Here is a 20,960-nt window from a genome sequence, read left to right as displayed (position 1 = left end):
ATCACCTCCCCTCTGTCAGACTGGAGCTCTGCCTTGTTTACATAGCCAGAGTTGTGTCCTGTGTGTCTTCCTGACGATTGGTGGGTGCCGGCAGACATCCATTGGCCAGCACCCAGTAATCGGATTTTACTATGATGAATCACGATAGAAGTGGTGTGCATGTTCCAACTAGTCGGAAGTTCAGAATCACCTATATATTTATATATAGATGATTCTGCACAGAAAGGCCTCCCTGTCACAGTAAATCTGCTATGGGGCAGCAATCATTAAGTGGTTAAAGCATAATACACTTAGGAATTTGGGCATACTGTATCATTAGTTCTTTATTTGAATTAATTTCTTTTAGGATGCAGTCACTGCTCGGCCTACAACTTTCTACCTGCCTCTTTCAATTTTTCAGTCAAACTTTGTCGATCCGGGTGGTGCTGACATGGCAACTCACAGCTCAAATTTCAGTCTATTCCAGCTCTGGCTATCTTCTGCTAAAAAGAGATGTTCGGTTGGTGTAGCTCAGTGGAGCTACTATTCAGACATTGGCCAGAGTGGGACATGCACTTAGTTACCGTATTTATCAGCGTGTAACACGCACCCCAAGTTTAGGAGGGAATATAAAAGAAAAAAACTTTTAGGAGGGAAGTTTAAGGAAAAAAACTTACATTTAAATGCCCATCAATGCAGCCTTGTCAGTGTCAATTGCAGCCTTGCATTGCAGCCTTAACAGTCATTTTGCAGCCTTGTCAGTCATTTGCAGCCTCGTTAGTGTGTTTGCCGTTTAAAAATGGTGCAGCTGAGATACAGAGCGGATGTCCTGTGTATCTCGGCGGCGCTCAGTAGTTCTCGGCCGTTCTCAGCGGTCTTCAGGGTATTTTCGTCCGCAATCGTCCGTTCTCGATTATTTTCGGGCATTCTCGCCTGTTTTTGGCCGTTCTCGCCTATTTTCGGCCCCACTTGGCCGTTCTCGGAAGCTTTCGGCTTTCTGAAAGCCGCCGAGAATGGCCAAAAATAGCAGAGAGTGGCCGAAGATAGCCGAGAATGGCCTAAGATAGCCAAAAATACCCGGAAGCCGCAGAGAGGGGCAGAAGGGGATAGAAACAGCGGGGGATCGGCGTTTAACACGCACCCCCAATGTCCCCCTGATTTTAGGGGGAAAAAAGTGCATGTTATACGCCGATAAATACGGTATATATGATGAAAATTATACAATTTCCCTGTTCAGACATGAGATCACAAAGTCCAGAATAATGAAGTCTCAGAACTAATTCCCTTTGCAGCCCTGAGATATGGTGAAAAAAAACTTATATTTCCTTCCCCTATGTCCCCTCCTCCAACTTTTCCTTTGAGATAAATAACACAATCATTAGCCCATCCCCTCATGTCAGCATGCTAGGTGTGGTCCTGGACTTTGACCTCTCTTTTTGACCCCCACATCCAATCACTGTCCAAATTTTGCTGCCTCAACTTCCCTAACATCTCCAGAATACACCCCTTCTTTCCACTGTCACCACCAAGATACTAATTCCCTTGTCATCCATCACTTTGACTTTAGCAACCTCCCTCTCATTGGCCTACCTCTACACAGGTTATTCCATCTATAGTTCTGCTACTAGACTCATCTACCTTACCAACAGCTCATTACCCACCAACCCTCTTTGCCAATCCCTCACTGGCTTGCGCTCTCCCAACAAATACATTTCAAACTAACTTTACCTGATTAAATCTGTTAATGTTAAAACTGTGATTAAACTTGTTGAAAATTTGTATAGCTTCAGCCATAGCTTCTACTGCAATATACACTCGTAATGATTCTCTAACAATTACACGTTCATCAATTAAGGAAACATAGCTTCTTAATACACTGTTGCCAGAATTAGAAACGTTTTGGAAATAAATATTTTTTCCATTTTGAGTTGATGTTATATTGTTAAATGTAACAATCAGATCATCAATCAGCAGCTCAATTTGTGAATGTCTTGACAATACATTTACATTTTCATTTATATGAATTGGTGGATCAAAAATACTTAAAGACAAACTTGTTATAAAACTTGTGAAAACAGTCATCATCTGGAATGCTTTTAAAGTCCAGCCCGGGGGAAGAATAAGCATACTGTTTCTATTGATATGAATGTATTCATGAAGGTATCCCTGAGAATTGCTTGTAAAGGAACCACAAAGTATTAAAACTTTACATTGTACTTTACTAAATGTGTCCTTCCACTGATTTATTGTAGCAGAACTTTCTGTCATTCTTTTTTCAAAAGCCACACAAATCTCCTGGGAAGCCAAATGTCTCTTCAGAATTTGCACTTCATTCTCTCCGGTATCATTGTCTGATAAAAGTATTCCAACCCAATTCCAGCCAAAATATTTCACTAGTTTGGCAATTGCTAAATAATAGACATGATCATTCTGAACGGTCCTGAATACATGCTGGTAAAGGAGTCTGTCACTTAATGTGTAATCAGTGGCACCATAGCTGATCTGAAAATGGAAGGATTAACTATAAATTATAATGTGACTATATTTGCAGATTACATTCATATCCATTGGCTGCAAAAATGATCATTATAGACTGAACTGTACAAATATATAAAAATACAATTGATCTTTCAGATTAAATCAGATAAATACCTTCCATGTGCATCAAAAAAAAAGATGTTCAAAGTCTTACAGAAAACTGAGTTGTCAAGCCTGGTCCCTGCCAGCGTGCTGTAGAGAAGGATCTTTGCTCTTTGCATTGTAACAGAAGTCTGCCTGAAGACGTGCAACGTGCCCCCTGTTGTGTCAGATTTATAGCTCTCCAATCAATAGCAAGGGTCATAAGTATTATATGTTAAAGCTTGGACTGGTGGCAGCCTGGTTCAGAGAAGGGTCAATGGTCTCTGTATGAGGTCCAACATACCCACTGGTATGTTGGACCTCATAAAGAGAACATTGACCCTTCTCTGCACCAGGCTGGCAGGGGACAGGCTTTCCTAGGCAAAATCATGCATAACCAGAAAAACTATACAAATCAGGAGATGTGACATCACCCTGACTTTACTTGTGATCTGCTTGCTCTGGATCAATGATTCTGGCAGTTTACCAGCATTTTCAGGAAGAGCCCAGCAAAGGATAGTCTACATGCTTCTCTCAGTACATGTGTATGCATATGCACCTTATATGTATAACTTTAAAGCGGAGGTCCACCCTAAAGTGGACCTTCCACTCATCGGAACCCTCCCCCCCTCCGGTGCCACAATCGGCACCTTTCAGGGGGGAGGGGGGTGCAGTTACCTGGATTATCCAGGTAACTGCACCCACTTCCGGGATAGCTCTCTGCGGAAAGGGGCGTAACTTACGCCCCTTTCCGCAAGTGCCCGCCCCTTCCCGCAAGTGCCCCGCTGCCTGCTGGGAAACACACAGATCCCAGAGGCAGCGGGGACCGTCCTCATTGCGCAGCGCGGCTCGCGCATGCGCAGTAGGGAACCGGGAAATGAAGCCGAAAGGCTCCATTTCCTGATTCCCATACCCAAGATGGTGGCGGCAGCACTCGAGTGTCGATCTAGAGATCGGCTTCGGGTGCCGACATCGCGGGCGCGCTGGACAGGTAAGTGTCACTATTTTAAAAGTCAGCAGCTGCAGTATTTGTAGCTGCTGGCTTTAAAAAAAATAAATAAAACGCGGAGTCCCGGTGGACTCCCGCTTTAAGAGCTAAGAGCAAACCGGAAATTAATCAGAGAGCCCAGTAAATGCTGTACAAACTCTAATACAGTGGCGGCTGGTGTGTTTTTTGGGGGGCGGCAAACACCCCACAGTTGGTCAGACGGTGGCATCCCCCCTACCTCGGCAATTACCCGGTTGGTTGCAGGTGGGTGGGTCTGTCGCGGGCTCCTATGAGTAGTGGGTTGTGGGCTCCTATGGGCAGTGGCTCCTGTGCCCTCTCTCTGAATCACTACGGCTTCCACCGTGCAGCTTATCCTTCCAAGGGGTACAATAGAAACGCCTGTCCTATTGGGTGACCGGTGTCAAAACCCACTTTCCCGATTGGCTAGGAGGAGGATCAGTGTTACAACAGTTACAACAGTGAATATTGATTATGGCAGACCACCATTCTGTGAGGGAGGAAGATGGAGATCTTGTGTTTCCCTCCAGTCGTAGCATTCCCCCTACAGTTAGAAAGCACTCCCTAGGAGCACACTTAACCCTTTGATCATCCCTGATGTTATCCCCTTCCCTGCCAGTGTCATTAGTACAGTTACATTGAATATTATTTAGCACTGATCACTGTCCCTTGTCCCCAAAAAGGGTCAGTTAGGTGTCCAATTTGTCCACCACAATTTCGCAGTACCATTAATGATTGCCTACATTACTAGTAAAAAAATAATTAAATAAAAATTCCATAAAAATATCCCCAAGTTTGTAGACACTATAACCAAAAATATGTAACAGAAAACATATTGGCCTAAACTGATAAAGAAATTCGCTTTTTAAGTTTTTTTTATTGTATAAGTTTTATAGCATAAAGTAAAAAATATATTTATTTTTTTCAAAATTGTTGGTCGTTTATAGCGCAAAAAATAAAAACCACAGAGTGATCAAATACCATCAAAAGAAATCTCTGTTTGTGGGGGAAAAAAAGAGATACATTTTATTTGGGTATAGCACCACATGACTGCGCAATTGTCAGTTAAAGTAACAGTGCCGTATCACAAAAAATGGCCTGATCATTAAGGGGGTAAAAGGTAGCCCCGTCGCCTGTTATATTTAAGGGGAAGCTCCTACACAGAAAAATCACAGTGGGGGTCCCCCTAAAGTCCACAACAGACCGTTATCAGAGCACACAGCCTGGCCGGTCCGGAAAGGGGGTGGGGACGAGCGAGCACCTCCCCCGAGCTGTAGCAGGATGCGGGCTCCCCACCCCAAAGCACCTCATCCCCATGTTGATGAGGAAAAGGGCCTCTTCCCAACAACCCTGGCGATTGTTTGTTGGTGTCTGTGGGCGGGGGGCTTATCGGAATCTGGGAGCCCCCTTTAATAAAGGGGCCCCCAGATCCCGGCCCCCACCCTATGTGAATGAGTATGGGGTACATCATACCCCTACCCATTCACCTGGGGGAAAAAGTGTCAATAAAAAACACACAACACACCCAACCTTGGGGGTCTTCTCCTCGGGCTCCTCTGATATCTTCTGCTCTTTTGCCGCTCTTTTGCTAGTGGAGAAGCCTGGCTTTCTCCTTCGTCGCCGTCGCCGTCCGGGGGTCTTCTTCCGACTTCTCCGCGCTTTCCAGCCTCTTCTCCCACTCTCCGGGTGCTTCTGCCGGGCTCCTCCGCTATCTTCTTCCAGCTCTTTTACTAGCGTTGGCCCAGTCTTCTCATTTGTCATCATCATTGTCATCGCCGCTGCCTTCTTCTTCTTCTTCTTCTTCTCTTCTTCTGATGTTGACACAATGCTATCTCACGCTGTAATGCCGGGGACATGTTGCGCAGTGACTTATATAGGCATACGGGGCAGGGTCACCGGGTGATGTCACATGGTGACTCCACCCTTATGATGTCACAGCCACAGCATCCCCGGGACTGTTACATCATAAGGGTCTGGGTCACCATGTGACATCACCCGGTGACCCCGCCCCTTATGCCTATATAAGTCGCCGCTCAACATGTCCCAGGCATTACAGCGTGAGATAGCATTGTGTCAACATCAGAAGAAGAGAAGAAGAAGAAGAAGAAGAAGGCAGCGGCGATGACAATGATGATGACAAATGAGAAGACTGGGCCAACGCTAGTAAAAGAGCTGGAAGAAGATAGCGGAGGAGCCCAGCAGAAGAACTGGAGAGGGGGAGAAGAGGCCAGAAAGCGCGGAGAAGTTGGAAGAAGACCCCTGGGCGGTGACGATGATGAAGAAGAAAGCCGGGCTCCTCCGCTAGCAAAAGAGCAGAAGATAGCGGAGGAGCCCGATGAGAAGACTGCTGAAGTCGGAAGAAGACCCCCGGAGCTGCCTAATAAACTACTTTAAAAACCTGTGTTGTGTGTTTTTTTTATTGACACTTTTCCCCCCCATGTGAATGTGTAGGGGTACGATGTACCCCATACTCATTCACATCTGGTAGGGAGCCAGGATCTGGGGGCCCCATTATTAATGGGGCTCCCAGATTCCGATAAGCCCCTTGCTTGCAGACCCCGACAACCAACTGCCAGGGTTGTTGGGAAGAGGCCCTTGTCCTCATCAACATGGCGACAAGGTGCTTTGGGGTGGGGGGCCTGCAGGGTGCCCCCTTCCCCAAAGCATCCACCCCCCATGTTGAGGGCATGTGGCCTGGTATAATGTTCCTGATCGGCTGGGATGCATGCTCAGATAAGGGTCTGGTATGGACTTTGGGGGGACCCCAAGCCATTTTTTTGGTGTAGGGGCTTCCCCTTAAAATCCATATCAGATGATGGAGCTAGCAAGCTGTCAAGCTCGCCGATGGAGGCGGTGAGGTTGACTTTCTTCTCTAGTCCCATCATACCTGAAGTCACGTTCAAAATGAGCAGCCTTTAGTCCGTGTGTGGGCAAGTCCATTCATTTGGAAAGTCGGACTAGCACACAGACGAGCAGATTGTCCGCCAGACTCGGAATCCGAGTCTGGCGGACGATTTTGAGTCAAGTCTTCTTTCAAAGTCCACCAGACTTTTGGGAAGAAAAAGTCCGCCAGAGCCCACACGAGATAGAATTGTCCGCCCGATAGTCCGATTGTGTGTACGCGGCATTAGTCTTTGCATTGTGTGACTGTGTGTGCCACACTAAGCATGGACAACAGAAATAGGAGAAGAGAACTGTCTGAGCACTTGAGAACCAAAATTGTGGAAAAATATCAACAATCTCAAGGTTACAAGTCCATCTCCAGAGATCTAGATTTGTCTTTGTCCACAGTGTGCCACCTTTTCAAGAAGTATGCAACCAATGGCACTGTAGCTAATCTCTCTGGGCGTGGACAGAAGATTAAAATTGATAAAAGGTTTCAATGCAGTATAGTCCAGATGGTGGATAAGCAGCCCCCAACAAGTTCCAAAGAAATTCAAGCTGTCCTGCTCAGGGAGCATCAGTGTCAGTGCAAACTATCCATCGACATTTAAATTAATTGAAACGGTACTACTTACAGTGAGCCCACAGGCGAGCAGGTGACACGTATCCCCCAGGGCGTCGAGTCTAAGGGCCAGCCAGTATTTTGCCAGGGACCCCCTCACGAGAGTTTGGGCTTAGCTGCGTGCTGACCCTAGGTCACAACCCCCGGGTTCACCCTTCTCTCTAGGGAAGCACCAGAAGACACTGTTAGACAAGGATGGATGGATGGATGAAGCAAAGGAGAGCCGGATAGTGAGCCAAGGTCAGGGCAGGCTGCAGAAAACGTAATCAGAACAAGCCGGGTCGGTACACAAGAGATCAGTTCATGAGAGGTCAGGTAAAACAGGTTGCACACAGGGATCTCAGAAAACAAATGTTGCTCAGGCAACCAGTAGCTGGTTTGAAAGGGATTTAAATAGAGAAGCACGTGAGGGGCTGGACAGGAAGTAACAGGAAGGAATCATATATTAGGCAACAGGTGAGGGGTGGCGACACCCATACATACAGAGTGCACAGAGCTGAACACCAGCTAGTGGAACAACAGGTGTCAGCCGACCTACAGCAGTAAAGGTGAGACACAGATCAGCTTCTCAGCTGATCTGTGACAAAACGCTATGGCGGGAGACCCTGGAGGACCCCACTGCTGACACAGCGACATAAAAAAGCAAGACTACAGTTTGCCAAAATGTACTTGAGTAAGCCAAAATCCTTCTAGGAAAATGTCATGTGGACAGATGAGACCAAGATTGAGATTTTTGGTAAAGCACATCATTCTACTGTTTACCGAAAACAGAATGAGGCCTACAAAGAAAAGAACACAGTACCTACTGTGAAATATGGTGGAGGTTCGATGATGTTTTGGGGTTGTTTTGCTTCCTCTGGCACTGGGTGCCTTGAATGTGTGCAAGGCATTAGGAAATATGAGGATTACCAAAGGATTTTGGGTCGCACTGTAGAGCCCAGTGTCAGAAAGCTGGGTTTGCGTCCGAGATCTTGGGTCTTCCAGCAGGACAATGACCCCAAACATACATCAAAAAGCACCCAGAAATGGATGGCAACAAAGCACTGGAGAGTTCTAAAGTGGCCAGCAATGAGTCCAGATCCAAATCCCATTGAACATCTGTAGAGAGATCTTAAAATTGCTGTTGGGAAAAGGCGCCCTTCTAATAAGAGAGACCTGGAGCAGTTTGCAAAGGAAGAGTGGCCCAACATTTCAGGTGAGAGGTGTAAGAAGCTTATTGATGGTTATAGGAAGCGACTGATTTCAGTTATTTTTTCCAGAGTGTACAACCAAATATATTAAGTTAAGGGTGCCAAGAATTTTGACCAGCACATTTTTGGAGTTTTGTGTGACATTATGTCCAGTTTGCTTTTTTTCCTCCCTTTTTTGTTTTGTTCCAATACACACAAAGGGAATAAACATGTGCATAGCAAAATACTTTTCTGTGAGAAATACTTGGTTTTCTGGGAAAAATTTCTGGGGTGCCAACAATTTCGGCCATGACTATATATATATATATATATATATATATATATATATATATATATATATATATATATATCGTTTTTTTTGTTATTTGATATTTATTACATACGCACTTGATGCTATACAGTATATATAGAGTTATGCATAGGATCTGTTTAGAAGGATGTTTTAAGGTTGCTTTAGAAGCACAGTACATTAATTGGATTTTAATTGGCTTGGATTGTAATTATGGAAAATGGGACAAAATCCTTAGTGATGGTGCAAGCTGTGTATTCTCTCATTTTAACAGAGTTTACAATAGGGATGGGCTTTGTGTTCGAGTCGAACGTATGTTCAACTCGAACATCGTCTGTTCGCACATTCAGCGAATACCGAACGTTATGGGCCATTCGCGCCAAATTCGTGTGGTGCTCATGGCCCACAATGCACTGCGCCATCGCAGAGCATTGCTGGCTCATGATTGGCCAAGCATGCACTATGACCTTGCATGCTTGGCCAATACCAGCGCTGGCAGCGAAGAGAGCCATGATTGGCCAAAGGAAGGATGCCTGTGGTCAATTATAGCTCTGGCTGTTTAGTACACGTCCCACACTATATAAGGCCACCAGCAAAGTGGCCTTGTGTAGTATTCGGGCGTCTGCAGGATTTAGTGGGTGTTGTATGCCTTCAGCGCAGTATACACCCGTATCTACCCTTTGTTGCTGTTCTCTAATTGAGCCATCTGCAGGAGTTAGTGGGTATTCTGTGCATCCAGCACAGTATACACTTGTATCTACCCTTTGTTGCTGTTCTCTAATTGAGCCATCTGCAGGAGTTAGTGGGTGTTGTGTGCTTCCAGCGCAGTATACACTTGTATCTACCTATATTGCTGTTCTCTAATTGAGCCATCTGCAGGAGTTAGTGGGTGTTGTGTGCTTCCAGTGCAGTATACACCTGTATCTACCTATATTGCTGTTCTCTAATTGAGCCATCTGCTGGAGTTAGTGGGTGTTGTGTGCTTCCAGCACAGTATACACCTGTATCTACCTATATTGCTGTTCTCTAGTTGAGTCATCTGCAGGAGTTAGTTGGTGGTGTGTGCCTCCAGCGGAGTATACACCTGTAGCTATCTATATTTCAGGAACCATGAAACAGACAGAGACAGAAGAACAATCAAATCACACTTGTTTATTAATAAAAATAAAAAGGTAAATAGGAAAAAGCGTAGCCAAGCATAGCCAGAGTCCAGTAGCCAGATCGGGTAGTCAGCCAGTCCAAAGTTCATAAACCAGATCGGGTAATCAGCCAGTCCAGACGTCAGGGATCCAAGGAGAGCAACTGCAAGCAGGATAGAAGCCAGGAGGGATGTCAGCAAGCCAGTCCTGAAACAAACAGCAGGAGATGGTTCCTAGTGACGTGACCAAATGTGAAGGCAATGGAGAAATTAGCTGGAAGGCTTTAAATAGGCAGGTCAGACGATCATCATCGGGAACAGCTGGTAACTGTCAAAAGAGAAGAGAGCTGGCAATTAGCCGTCAGCTGAGCGGCCAGCTCAGAGGAGGAAGGGCTAAGCCAGCCCTGACAGTACCCCCCCTCAATGACCCCTCTCCCTCGGAGGGCCACCGGGCTTGAGGGGAAATCGTCTATGGAACTTGTGGAGGAGGACAGGGGCATGTACGTCAGAGAATGAAACCCCGGAGCGTTCCTCCGGACCGTACCCCTTCCAGTGCACCAGGTACTGTATGCGCCCACGGAACCTACGAGAGTCAACAATGGATTGTACCTCATACTCCTCATGGTTCTCAACCTGAATAGGGTGAGGACGTGGCACCGAGGTGGTAAATCATTTACAGACCAATGGTTTCAATAAGGAGACATGAAACACATTTGAGATGCGCATACTAGGAGGAAGTTCCAATGCGTAAGCTACTGGGTTAATTTTGCGAAGGATACGGAAAGGCCCAATAAACCGAGGTGCGAACTTCAGTGAGGGAACACAAAGCTGGAGTTTGCGAGATGACAGCCAGATCATGTCCCCAACCTGGTAGAAAAGCGCAGGCAGGCGTCTGCGGTCAGTATGGAGTCTGTACCTATCATTAGCATGACGCAAAGCCTCCTGGACTTGTACCCAAGTGGAACGAAGACCACGGAGATGCTCCTCTAATGCAGGAATACTCTGTGGAACAAACGAGTCAGGCAACATGGAAGGTTGGAACCCATAATTTGCCATAAATGGAGACAATCGGGAGGCAGAATTCAAGGCACTGTTGTGAGCAAACTCTGCCCAAGGTAATAGGTCAGACCAGTTGTTATGATGGTCAGAAATATAGCAACGTAGGAATTGCTCCAAGGACTGATTGGCTCGTTCTGCGGCCCCATTAGACTCCGGGTGATACGCAGAAGAGAATGCAAGCTGGATTCCCAACTGTGCACAAAAGGCTCGCCAGAACCGGGAGACAAACTGACTTCCCTTATCCGATACAATCACCTTGGGTAGCACATGTAAGCAAAATATCTCCCGAGCAAAAATGAAAGCCAGTTTCTTAGAGGTGGGCAACTTCTTAAGTGGAATACAATGACACATCTTTGAGAACCGGTCAACCACCATAAGGATAACAGTGTTGCCTTGAGAGTTGGGCAATTCCACAATGAAATCCATAGACAGGTGAGTCCAGGGCCTCACTCCATTGGGTATGGGTTGTAGGAGGCCCACTGGAAGGTGTCGTGGAGTCTTACTCTGAGCACACACAGGACAGGCAGCTACGAAAGCAGTAACATCAGCCCATAGACTAGGCCACCAGAATTGTTGGGAGATGGCCCAAATGAGTTGATTCTTCCCAGGATGGCCAGCTGCCTTGGGAGAATGATAAGTCTGGAGCACTGCAGTATGGAGACTCTCTGGGACAAAGCAGGGGTCACAAGGTTTATTAGGAGGAGCATGGACCTGAGCAGCAAGAATTTTGTCACCCAAAGGAGAAGTACGACTGGTGCGAACCGTAGCCAAGATACGATCAGGAGGATACACAGTATACACCTGTATCTACCTATATTGCTGTTCTCTAATTGAGCCATCTGCAGGAGATAGTGGGTGTTGTGTGCTTCCAGCACAATATACACCTGTGTCTACCTATATTGCTGTTCTCTAAATTGAGCCATCTGCAGGAGTTAGTGGGTGTTGTGTGCCTCCAGCACAGTATACACCTGTAGCTACCTACATTGCTGTTCTCTAATTGAGCCATCTGCAGGAGTTAGTGGGTGTTGTGTGCCTCCAGCACAGCACAATATACACCTGTATCTACCCTTTATTGCTGGTGTTCTATAATAAAGGCATCTGCAGGAGTTAGTGGGTGATTTTTGCCTCCAGCACAGTATAGGAACTGGAACCGACTCCGACTTGGAATTGGAGGAAAATTGTCGTGACAAGGCATCAGCCCTTACATTCTTAGTACCGGGTAAGAATGAGACAATGTAATTAAAGCTCGACAAGAAAAGAGCCCATCACGCCCTTCTGGGAGAGAGTTGCTTAGGCTCAGACAAGAATGTAAGATTCTTATAGTCAGTAAGAATAAGAAAGGGCACAGTGGTACCTTCAAGGAGATGTCCCCATTCTTTCAGGGCCAAAATGATCGCCAACAGCTCTCTGTCACCAATCTCATAATTGCACTCAGCAGGTGATAATTTCTTGGAAAAGTAGCCACACGGATGCATATAGCTCTCAGAGTTAGGGCATTGAGACAGAAGGGCACCAACTCCAGTCTCAGAAGCATTCACTTCTAGGATAAAAGGCAACATAGGATCAGGATGTGCCAACACAGGAGCAGAAACAAAGGCAGCCTTGAGAGTCCCAAAGGCCCTAATAGACTCCGGAGACCAACTCTGTGGGTTACCGTCATTTCTGGTCATATCAGTCAGAGGCTTGACCAGAGACAAGAAGTTACGAATAAACTTCTGATAGTAGTTGGCAAAGCCCAGGAAACACTGCAGAGGGCGTAAACCCACGAGTCGAGGCCACTGTAGAACTACCAAAAGTTTCTCTGGGTCCATTGAAAAACCAGCAGTGGAAATGACATAGCCCAGGAATGTAACCTGTTCACGATGGAACTCTCACTTCTCCAGTTTGCAATAGAGATTGTTCTCTCTTTGTTTCTGAAGTACACGACAGACATCTGTGTGGTGGCTCTCCAGGGACTTGGAAAATATGAGGATATCATCGAGATAAACCACCACACACAATTGCAACAAATATCGGAGGACATCGTCAATAAATCCCTGGAAAACTGCCAGGGCGTTACAAAGGCCAAAAGGCATTACCAGGCATTCATAATGGCCTGTTCTGGTATTAAACGCAGTCTTCCACTCATTGCCCTCCTTAATGCGCACGAGATTGTATGCCCTTCTCAGGTCAAGCTTTGTGAAAACCGTTGCTCCCTTGAGGCGGTCAAATAACTCACAAAGAAGAAGCCAGCACCAGCAGGAGAGGAGGATTTGCGGATGAAACCTCGAGAAAGTGCGTCAGCAACATACTCCTCCATGGCCTTATCCTCCAAGACCGACAAAGGGTAAACCTGGCCACGAGGAGGTATGGCACCAGGTTGAATGTCAATTGCGCAATTATAAGTCCAGTGTGGAGGCAAACTATTGGCTTGACCTTTATTCAAAGACATCGCCAAAATCATGGTACTCCTCCGGCAGGGAGGGTAGTGAAGCGGTGCACAGGACCTTGGAAACCTTCAGGAAGCATGTCTCACTGCATTGTGGTGACCAGGAGAGAACCTCAGCATGGAGCTAATCAAAAGAGGGGTTGTGCCTCTGTAACCAAGGATAACCAATAACCAGCGGAAATCTGGGTGAGGAAATAACTTTGAATTGGATTATCTCATGGTGAAGAGCCCCTACGGCCATGGACAACTCAACCGTCTCATGAGTCACATGGGCAGGCTGTAAAGGTCTCTACTTTTTGTTATAAGAAAAATCGAATAAACTCAATTTTAGTCATACATTTAGGCCAAAATGTATTCAGCCACATGTCTTTAGTAAAAAAAAAATTCAATAAGCGTATATTTATTGGTTTGCACAAAAGTTATAGCGTCTACAAACTAGAGTACATTTTCTGGAATTTACACAGCTTTTAATTTATGACCGCCTATCTCATTTCTTGAGGTGCTAAAATGGCAGAGCAGTACAAAAACCCCCAAATGACCCCATTTTGGAAAGTAGACACCCCAAAGAAATTGCTGAGGGGCATGTTGAGCCCATTGAATATTTTTTTTTGTCCCAAGTGATTGAATAATGACAAAAAAAAAAGTTTACAAAAAGTTATCACTAAATGATATATTGCTCACACATGCTATGGGCATAAGTGGAATTACACCCCAAAATAAATTTGTCTGAGTACGGGGATACCACATGTGTGGGACTTTTTGGGAGTCCAGCCGCGTACGGCACCCCGGAAACCAATCACTGCCTTCAAGATTTCTAAAGGTGCAAATTTTTGATTTCACTCCTCGCTCCCTATCACAGTTTCGAAGGCCATAAAATGCCAAAATACCAAAATAACACAAACCACCCCCCCCCCAAATGAACCCATTTTGGAAAGTAGACACCCCAAGCTATTTACTGAGAGGCATGTTGAGTCCATGGAATATTTTATATTTTGCCAAAAGTTGCAGGAATATTACAAACTTTTTTTTTTTTGCACAAAGTTGTCACTAAATGATATATTGCTCACACATGCTATGGGCATATGTGAAATGACACCCCAAAATAAATTTTGCTGCTTCTCCTGAGTACGGGGATACCACATGTGGGGGACTTTTTGGGAGCCTAGCCGCATACAGGACCCCGAAATCCAAGCACCACCTCCAGGATTTAAATATAAAACGCTACCAAAAAAAACTGTTAGTGATCGCAGGGATCAGGCCTGACTCTGCGATCGCTACAGTTATGTGTTTAGTGTTTTGTAAGTGACAGTGATCGATCAATACTGCACTTGGGTGGGCTTGGCGGAGGGGCAAAACGCAGGTGCTAACAGGGATCTGGGCTGATCCCGCTAACAATGCGTTTTTTTGGAACCCTTAACTGCTGGGAATGCTAGTATAGATCTGATCAGATCAGATATTGATCTGTTCAGATACTATACCGCTATGGGAAGTGTATGCTTTGCGAGTGGGTGTTAGCGGTACTGGCACTAACCTATCGCTGCCTGGGGCGACGCAGACCCTATCTGACCCTAAAACCTAATTGATATCACCCGCCGGGTGATCAGGGGGTTAAACCTTTATTGGGTAATAAATGGTGGGTGCCCTGATGCTATAAAAAGCAAACTAACTAACCAGAGTCACCCGTAACACTTATACGGTGATCACTGGTGAAAGGGTTAACTAGGGGCAATCAGGGGGTTAAAATCTTTATTAGGTAGTATATGGGGGTCCCTGACGCTATATAAAAACCTGACGGGGAACCTAAATAACTAAATAACTAACTGGATAACCAGCGTCACCAGTGACACTTATACGGTGATCACTGGTAAAAGGGTTAACTCTAGGGGCAATCAGGGGGTTAAACCTTTATTGGGGGTAGGGGGCTACTCTGGACCTAACACTAACTGCCCTGACACTTTTTACTGTCACAACTGACACTAAATGCAGTGATCAGTAAACAAATGATCACTGCAATCAGTGACACTGTGACTGGGGGGGGGGGGGTGATCGGGGGGTAACAGTGTGCCTATGTGTACCTACGTGTCAGTGTAGTGTTGGTGCACACTTACTATGTCCTCTCCTTGCAGTCCGGTCAAAAAGACTGCCCCCAGGAGAGTGACATCACTTTCTCCCTGCCTGTGTTTACACTACACAGGCAGGGGGAGCTTCTCATTTGCCAGGAGCGATCGAGAGGGGATGGCCAGAAACCAACGGCTATCCCCTCATCCTGGATTGCTCCTGAAGCAAAGACGGACCGCCACAGCCAGCGGGAGGGGGTTCGATCGGATCCCCCACCCGCTGGAAGGCAAGCACATACGGGTACGTGCTTGTGCCCGTACATGCCATTCTGCCGACGTATATTTACATTACATTCCTCTGAGTCTGGAGTCAATGAGGATGGCAAACGAGATCAAGCTCTCCAGCTCAGTGGGTATATCTCGGGCTGCTATTTCATCCTTGATGGAATCTGAGAGACCATGAGAAAAAGCAGCCACGAGGGCCTCATTGTTCCAAGCAACCTCTGCTGCCAGAGTACGGAATTCAATGGTGTAGTCGGCAACAGTTCTCGTACTCTGTTTGATGGACATGAGGCACTTGGCAGCAGAAGCGGAGCATGCGTGAACATCAAAAACCCTTTTAAAGGAGGCCACAAACTGAGGGTAACTCAAGACAACAGGTTTTTGCGTCTCCCATAGAGGGTTAGCCCAGGCCAAGGCTCTCTCAGAAAGCAAAGATATCATGAAACCTACTTTGTTTCTGTCCGTGGGAAACGCCTGGGGCAGCATTTTGAAGTATATCTCAACCCATGACTGAGAAACCCTCTGCATTGAACTGGATCGGCCCCAAATCGCTGGGGAAGCGGAGCAGAACCAGACATACCTCTTATAGAGGTAATACTCGAGGCGGGTGCCTGCACAGAGACTGAGGCAGCAGCAGGGATGGCCTGCAACTCAGGTTGTACTGGAGCAGCCACCGTGGGGCATTCCAGGTGAGCCGTGCGATTCAGGAGCATTTGTAACGCCAAGGCAAACTGATTCATGCAGTGATCTTGCTCATCCAATCTGGAGAAAATATTACCAACAAGTGGATTGACTGTATCTTCTGAATTTATGGCCTTCATGTACTGACAGGAACCATGAAACAGACAGAGACAGAAGTTCAATCAAATCACACTTGTTTATTAATAAAAATAAAAAGGTAAATAGGAAAAAGCGTAGTCAAGCATAGCCAAAGCCCAGTAGCCAGATCAGGTAGTCAGCCAGTTCAAAGTTCATGAACCAGATCAGGTAATCAGCCAGTCCAGACGTTAGGGATCCAGGGAGTAACTGCAAACAGGATAGAAGCCAGGAGGGATGTCAGCAAGCCAGTCCTGAAACAAACAGCAGGAGATGGTTCCTAGTGATGTGACCAACGCGAAGGCAATGGAGAAATGAGCTGGAAGGTTTTAAATAGGCAGGTCAGACGAGCATCATCGGGAACAGCTGGTAACTGTGAAAAGAGAAGAGAGCTGGCAATTAGCCGACAGCTGAGCGGCCAGCCCAGAGGAGGAAGGGCTAAGCCAGCCCTGACACTATATTGCTGTTCTCTAATTGAGCCATCTGCAGGAGATAGTGAGTGTTGTGTGCTTCCAGCGCAATATACACCTGTATCTGCCTATATTGCTGTTCTCTAATTGAGCCATCTGCAGGAGATAGTGGGTGTTGTGTGCTTCCAGCACAATATACACCTGTGTCTACCTATATTGCTGTTCTCTAAATTGAGCCATCTGCAGGAGTTAGTGGGTGTTGTGTGCCTCCAGCACAGTATACACCTGTAGCTACCTACATTGCTGTTCTCTAATTGAGCCATCTGCAGGAGTTAGTGGGTGTTGTGTGCCTCCATCACAGCACAATATACACCTGCATCTACCCTTTATTGATGGTGTTCTATAATAAAGGCATCTGCAGGAGTTAGTGGGTGATTTTTTCCTCCAGCACAGCACAGTATACACCGGTAGCTACCCTTTAATTGCTGGTGTTCTATAATAAAAGCATTTGCAGGAGTTAGTGGGTGTTGTGTGCCTTCAGCGCAGTATACACCTGTATCTACCCTTTATTGCTGTTGTCTAATTGAGCCCTCTGCAGGAGTTAGTTGGTGTTGTGTGCCTCCAACACAGTATACACATGTAGCTACCTATATTGCTGTTCTCTAATTGAGCCATCTGCAGGAATTAGTGGGTGTTGTGTGCTTCCAGAGCAGTATACACCTGTATTACCTATATTATTCTTCTCTAATTGAACCATCTGCAAGAGTTAGTGGGTGTTGTGTGCTTCCAGCGCAGTATACACCTGTATATACCTATATTGCTGCTCTCTAATTGAACCATCTGCAGGAGTTAGTGGGTGTTGTGTGCCTCCAGCACAGTATACACCTGTAGTTAACTATATTGCTGTTCTCTAATTGAGCCATCTGCAGGAGTTAGTGGGTGTTGTGTGCTTCCAGTGCAGTATACACCTGTATTTACCTATATTTATGTTCTCTAATTGAATCATCTGCAGGAGTTAGTGGGTGTTGTGTGCCTCCAGCACAGCATAATATACACCTGTATCTATCCTTCATTGCTGGTGTTCTATAATAAAGGCATCTGCAGGAGTTAGTGAGTGTTGTGTGCCTCCAGCACAGCACAATATACACCCTTATCTACCCTTTATTGCTGGTGTTTTCTAATATAGCCATCTGCAGAAGTTAGTTGGTGTTGTGTGCCTCCAGCGCAGTATACACCTGTATCTACCCTTTATTACTGTTCTCTAATAGAGCCATATGCAGGAGTTAGTGGGTGTTGTGTGCCTCCAGCACAGCACAGTATACACCTGTATCTACCCTTTATTGCTGGTGTTTTCTCATACAGGCATCTGCAGTAGTTAGTGGGTGTTGTGTGCCCCCATCCCAGTATACACCTGTATCTACCCTTTATTGCTGGTGTTCTATCATACAGGCCTAGAGGCGATTCGGTTCGCATTGTGCGCTATACAAGTATTTAATTCATTCATTCATTCATGCAGGCATCTGCAGGAGTTAGTGGGTGTTGTGTGCCTCCAGCACAATATACACTACCCAATTGCTGGTTTTCCCATCTCCCTGCAGGCCATTACCATGTCTGGAAGGCCAACAAGGAGAGGCAGACAAGCTCGAGCCAATAAAAGTGGGCAAGCAGGCTCTGTGTCTAGAGCAACAGTGCTGGTCGTGGACGCGGTGCATCGTCATCAACGCGTGGCCATGGGACATGCCTGTCCTTATTTTCGGCAGCTGGACATGTTGAGCCGCATCATGCCGAAGACTTGATAGAGTGGATGACCAAGCCTTCTTCATCCTCCTCATCCTCTCTCACCCAGGCTCAGGGTACTAGCAAACCAACTGCCAACGCATCCTCTTCCCTCGTCTCAATGTCATCATCAGTGACTCCTTCCCTAGACCCAGCATGTCCTCCTGAGGAGTCCCCCAAACTGTTTCAGCACAGTGTTGGGTATATGCTCCAGGAGGTTTCCCAGGGTTTTGTAGGCTCTGATGATGATATTCAGCTAGAGGAAGGCAGTAGCGTGAGGGCACAGAGAGGGAATGCTCAAGAAGGACAGCAATCTGGCAGTCATGTTCCACAAGCTGCAGCATACTGCCAGGTTTGCTCCAGTGATGAAGAGGGAGGGGACGATGAGGTCACTGATTCCACGTGGGTGCCTGGTAGGAGAGAGGAAGAGGAAGCACATCTCCAACGAGGCAGGATGCCCTCTCTGGGGGCCAGCTTAGGGGCAGCACACTGACTGAATCACACCACAGAGCTCTGCCTGTGCAGGGCGCTGCCTCTGCGCGCTATTCTAAAAGTTATTTGGTGTGGGCCTTTTTTGAGACGAGTGCATCACATTACACCATTGCTATTTGCAACATATGTCTCGAGCATACCTCACGTGACCAAAACATCAGCCGCTTGGGCACCACATGCTTGACCAGACATATGTTGACCTGCCATGCAGCTCGTTGGCAAGCGTACCTCAAAGACCCACACCAAAGAACAAAGCAGACCTTTCCTTGCTCCTCATCAGCTGGGATATCCAACCCCACAAGACCTTCAGACCTCTCTGAAACCTGCACTGAGAGGAATGAAGGTGTAGAATTAGGTATGTCACAGCCAAGTGCTTGCAGGCACTCTGCTAGCAGTACACCCACATCCGATTGTAGCAGGCAAATTTCCCTGCCCCAGCTGCTGGACCGTCAAAAGAAGTTCACTCCCAGCCATCCACATGCCCAGTGGTTGAATGCTAGCTTGGCTAAATTGCTAGCACTTCAACTGCTGCTTTTTCAGTTGGTAGACTCGGCCCCTTTCCATGAGTTTGTGCAATGTGCGGTTCCTCAGTGGCAGGTTTCTCACGGAAGGCGATTCAGGCTCTCTACCGGCATGTGGAAGGCAATGTCCTTGCCTCACTGGACAGGGCAGTCAGCGATAAGGTGCATATTACCGCTGACTCATGGTCCAGCAGGCATGGACAGGGACGTTACCTGTCTTTCACGGCCCATTGGGTCACTCTTCTGGCAGCTGGGAAGGATGCAGGACAAGGTGCAGTACTGTTGGAGGTTGTTCCTACACTACGCCTCCAAAATGCTACTACTGGTTGTGACACACATCTCTCCTCCACCCCCTCCTCTTCTTCTTCTTCCATGGCCTCTTCCAGTGCTCTGTCCTCGGAACCAGCGGTGCTCCGTAGGCGTTCAAGGGGCTATGCAAGTATGCAGGCAAAACGATGCCATGCCGTGCTTGCGCTGTTTTGTTTGGGGGACATGAGCCACACTGGGGCAGATATTTTGTCAGCTCTGCAGGGGCAGGCCGAGAGGTGGTTGACGCCATGCCAGCTTAAGCCAGGAATGGTGATTTGCGACAATGGCACCAACCTCCTCTCCGCCCTCCGACAGGGATAACTGACCCATGTGCCCTGTGTGGCTCACATCCTTAACCTGGTGGTGCAGCGGTTCTTGGGCAGGTACCCGGGCTTACAGGATGTCCTGAAGCAGGCCAGGAAAGTCTGTCTGCATTTCTGCCGATCATTTAATGCCAATGCTCAGCTAGCTGTGCTCCAAAAGGACTTGAGCCTGCCAAAGGACTGCCTTATATGTGACATGCCCACCAGGTGGAACTCAACGTCGGCCGTGCTGCAGCAGCTGCACACGCAGCAGAGGGTCATAAATGAGTACCTGTGCGACTACAGCACCAGGACAGGGTCAGGGGAGCTCGGTTTTTTCTCACCACGCCAGTGGGGCATGATCAGGGATGCATGCACTGTCCTGTCACCGTTTGAGAAGGCCACAAGGATGGTGAGCAGTGACAATGCATGCAGCAGTGACACTGTACCTCTTGTCCACCTGTTGGAGCATACGCTGCGTGGAATAATGGACAGGGCACTTGAGGCAAAACAGAGGCAGGAAGAGGAGGACTTCCTTGCCTCTCAAGGCCCCCTTTATCCAGACAGTGTTCCTGCTGTCCCACCCATTACAAAGGAAGAGGAGGAGGAGGATTGTGTCAGCATGGAGGTGGAGCCTGGCAATCAGCAGCAGCAGTCTTGTAGGGATGATTTACAGTCCCAAGAAACCCGTGGACTTGTACGTGGCTGGGAGGAGGTGGCTGTAAATCATGTTGTCCTTAGTGACCCAGAGGACTCTGGACCAAATGCCTCAGCTAACCTAC

The 20,960-nt window shown here is 47.0% G+C and overlaps 1 protein-coding gene across 1 annotated transcript in view; it reads right to left on the bottom strand.

The window, feature by feature from the left end:
- The window catches only part of LOC143940044 (vomeronasal type-2 receptor 26-like), an 84,051-nt gene that overhangs the window by 29,550 nt on the left and 33,541 nt on the right, over positions 1-20,960 (bottom strand). Inside the window, exon 3 of the mRNA XM_077461092.1 lies at positions 1,708-2,481. Within this exon, the coding sequence (XP_077317218.1) occupies positions 1,708-2,481 (774 nt within the window). The remainder of the gene's footprint in view (positions 1-1,707; positions 2,482-20,960) is intronic.

This window comes from Lithobates pipiens, unplaced genomic scaffold (genome assembly GCF_037356315.1).
Source record: "Lithobates pipiens isolate NorthernLeopardFrog02 unplaced genomic scaffold, aLitPip1_a1.2 Scaffold_3, whole genome shotgun sequence".
In the NCBI taxonomy this organism is placed as follows: Eukaryota; Metazoa; Chordata; class Amphibia; order Anura; family Ranidae; genus Lithobates; species Lithobates pipiens.
This window is presented reverse-complemented; position numbering and strand designations above follow the sequence as displayed.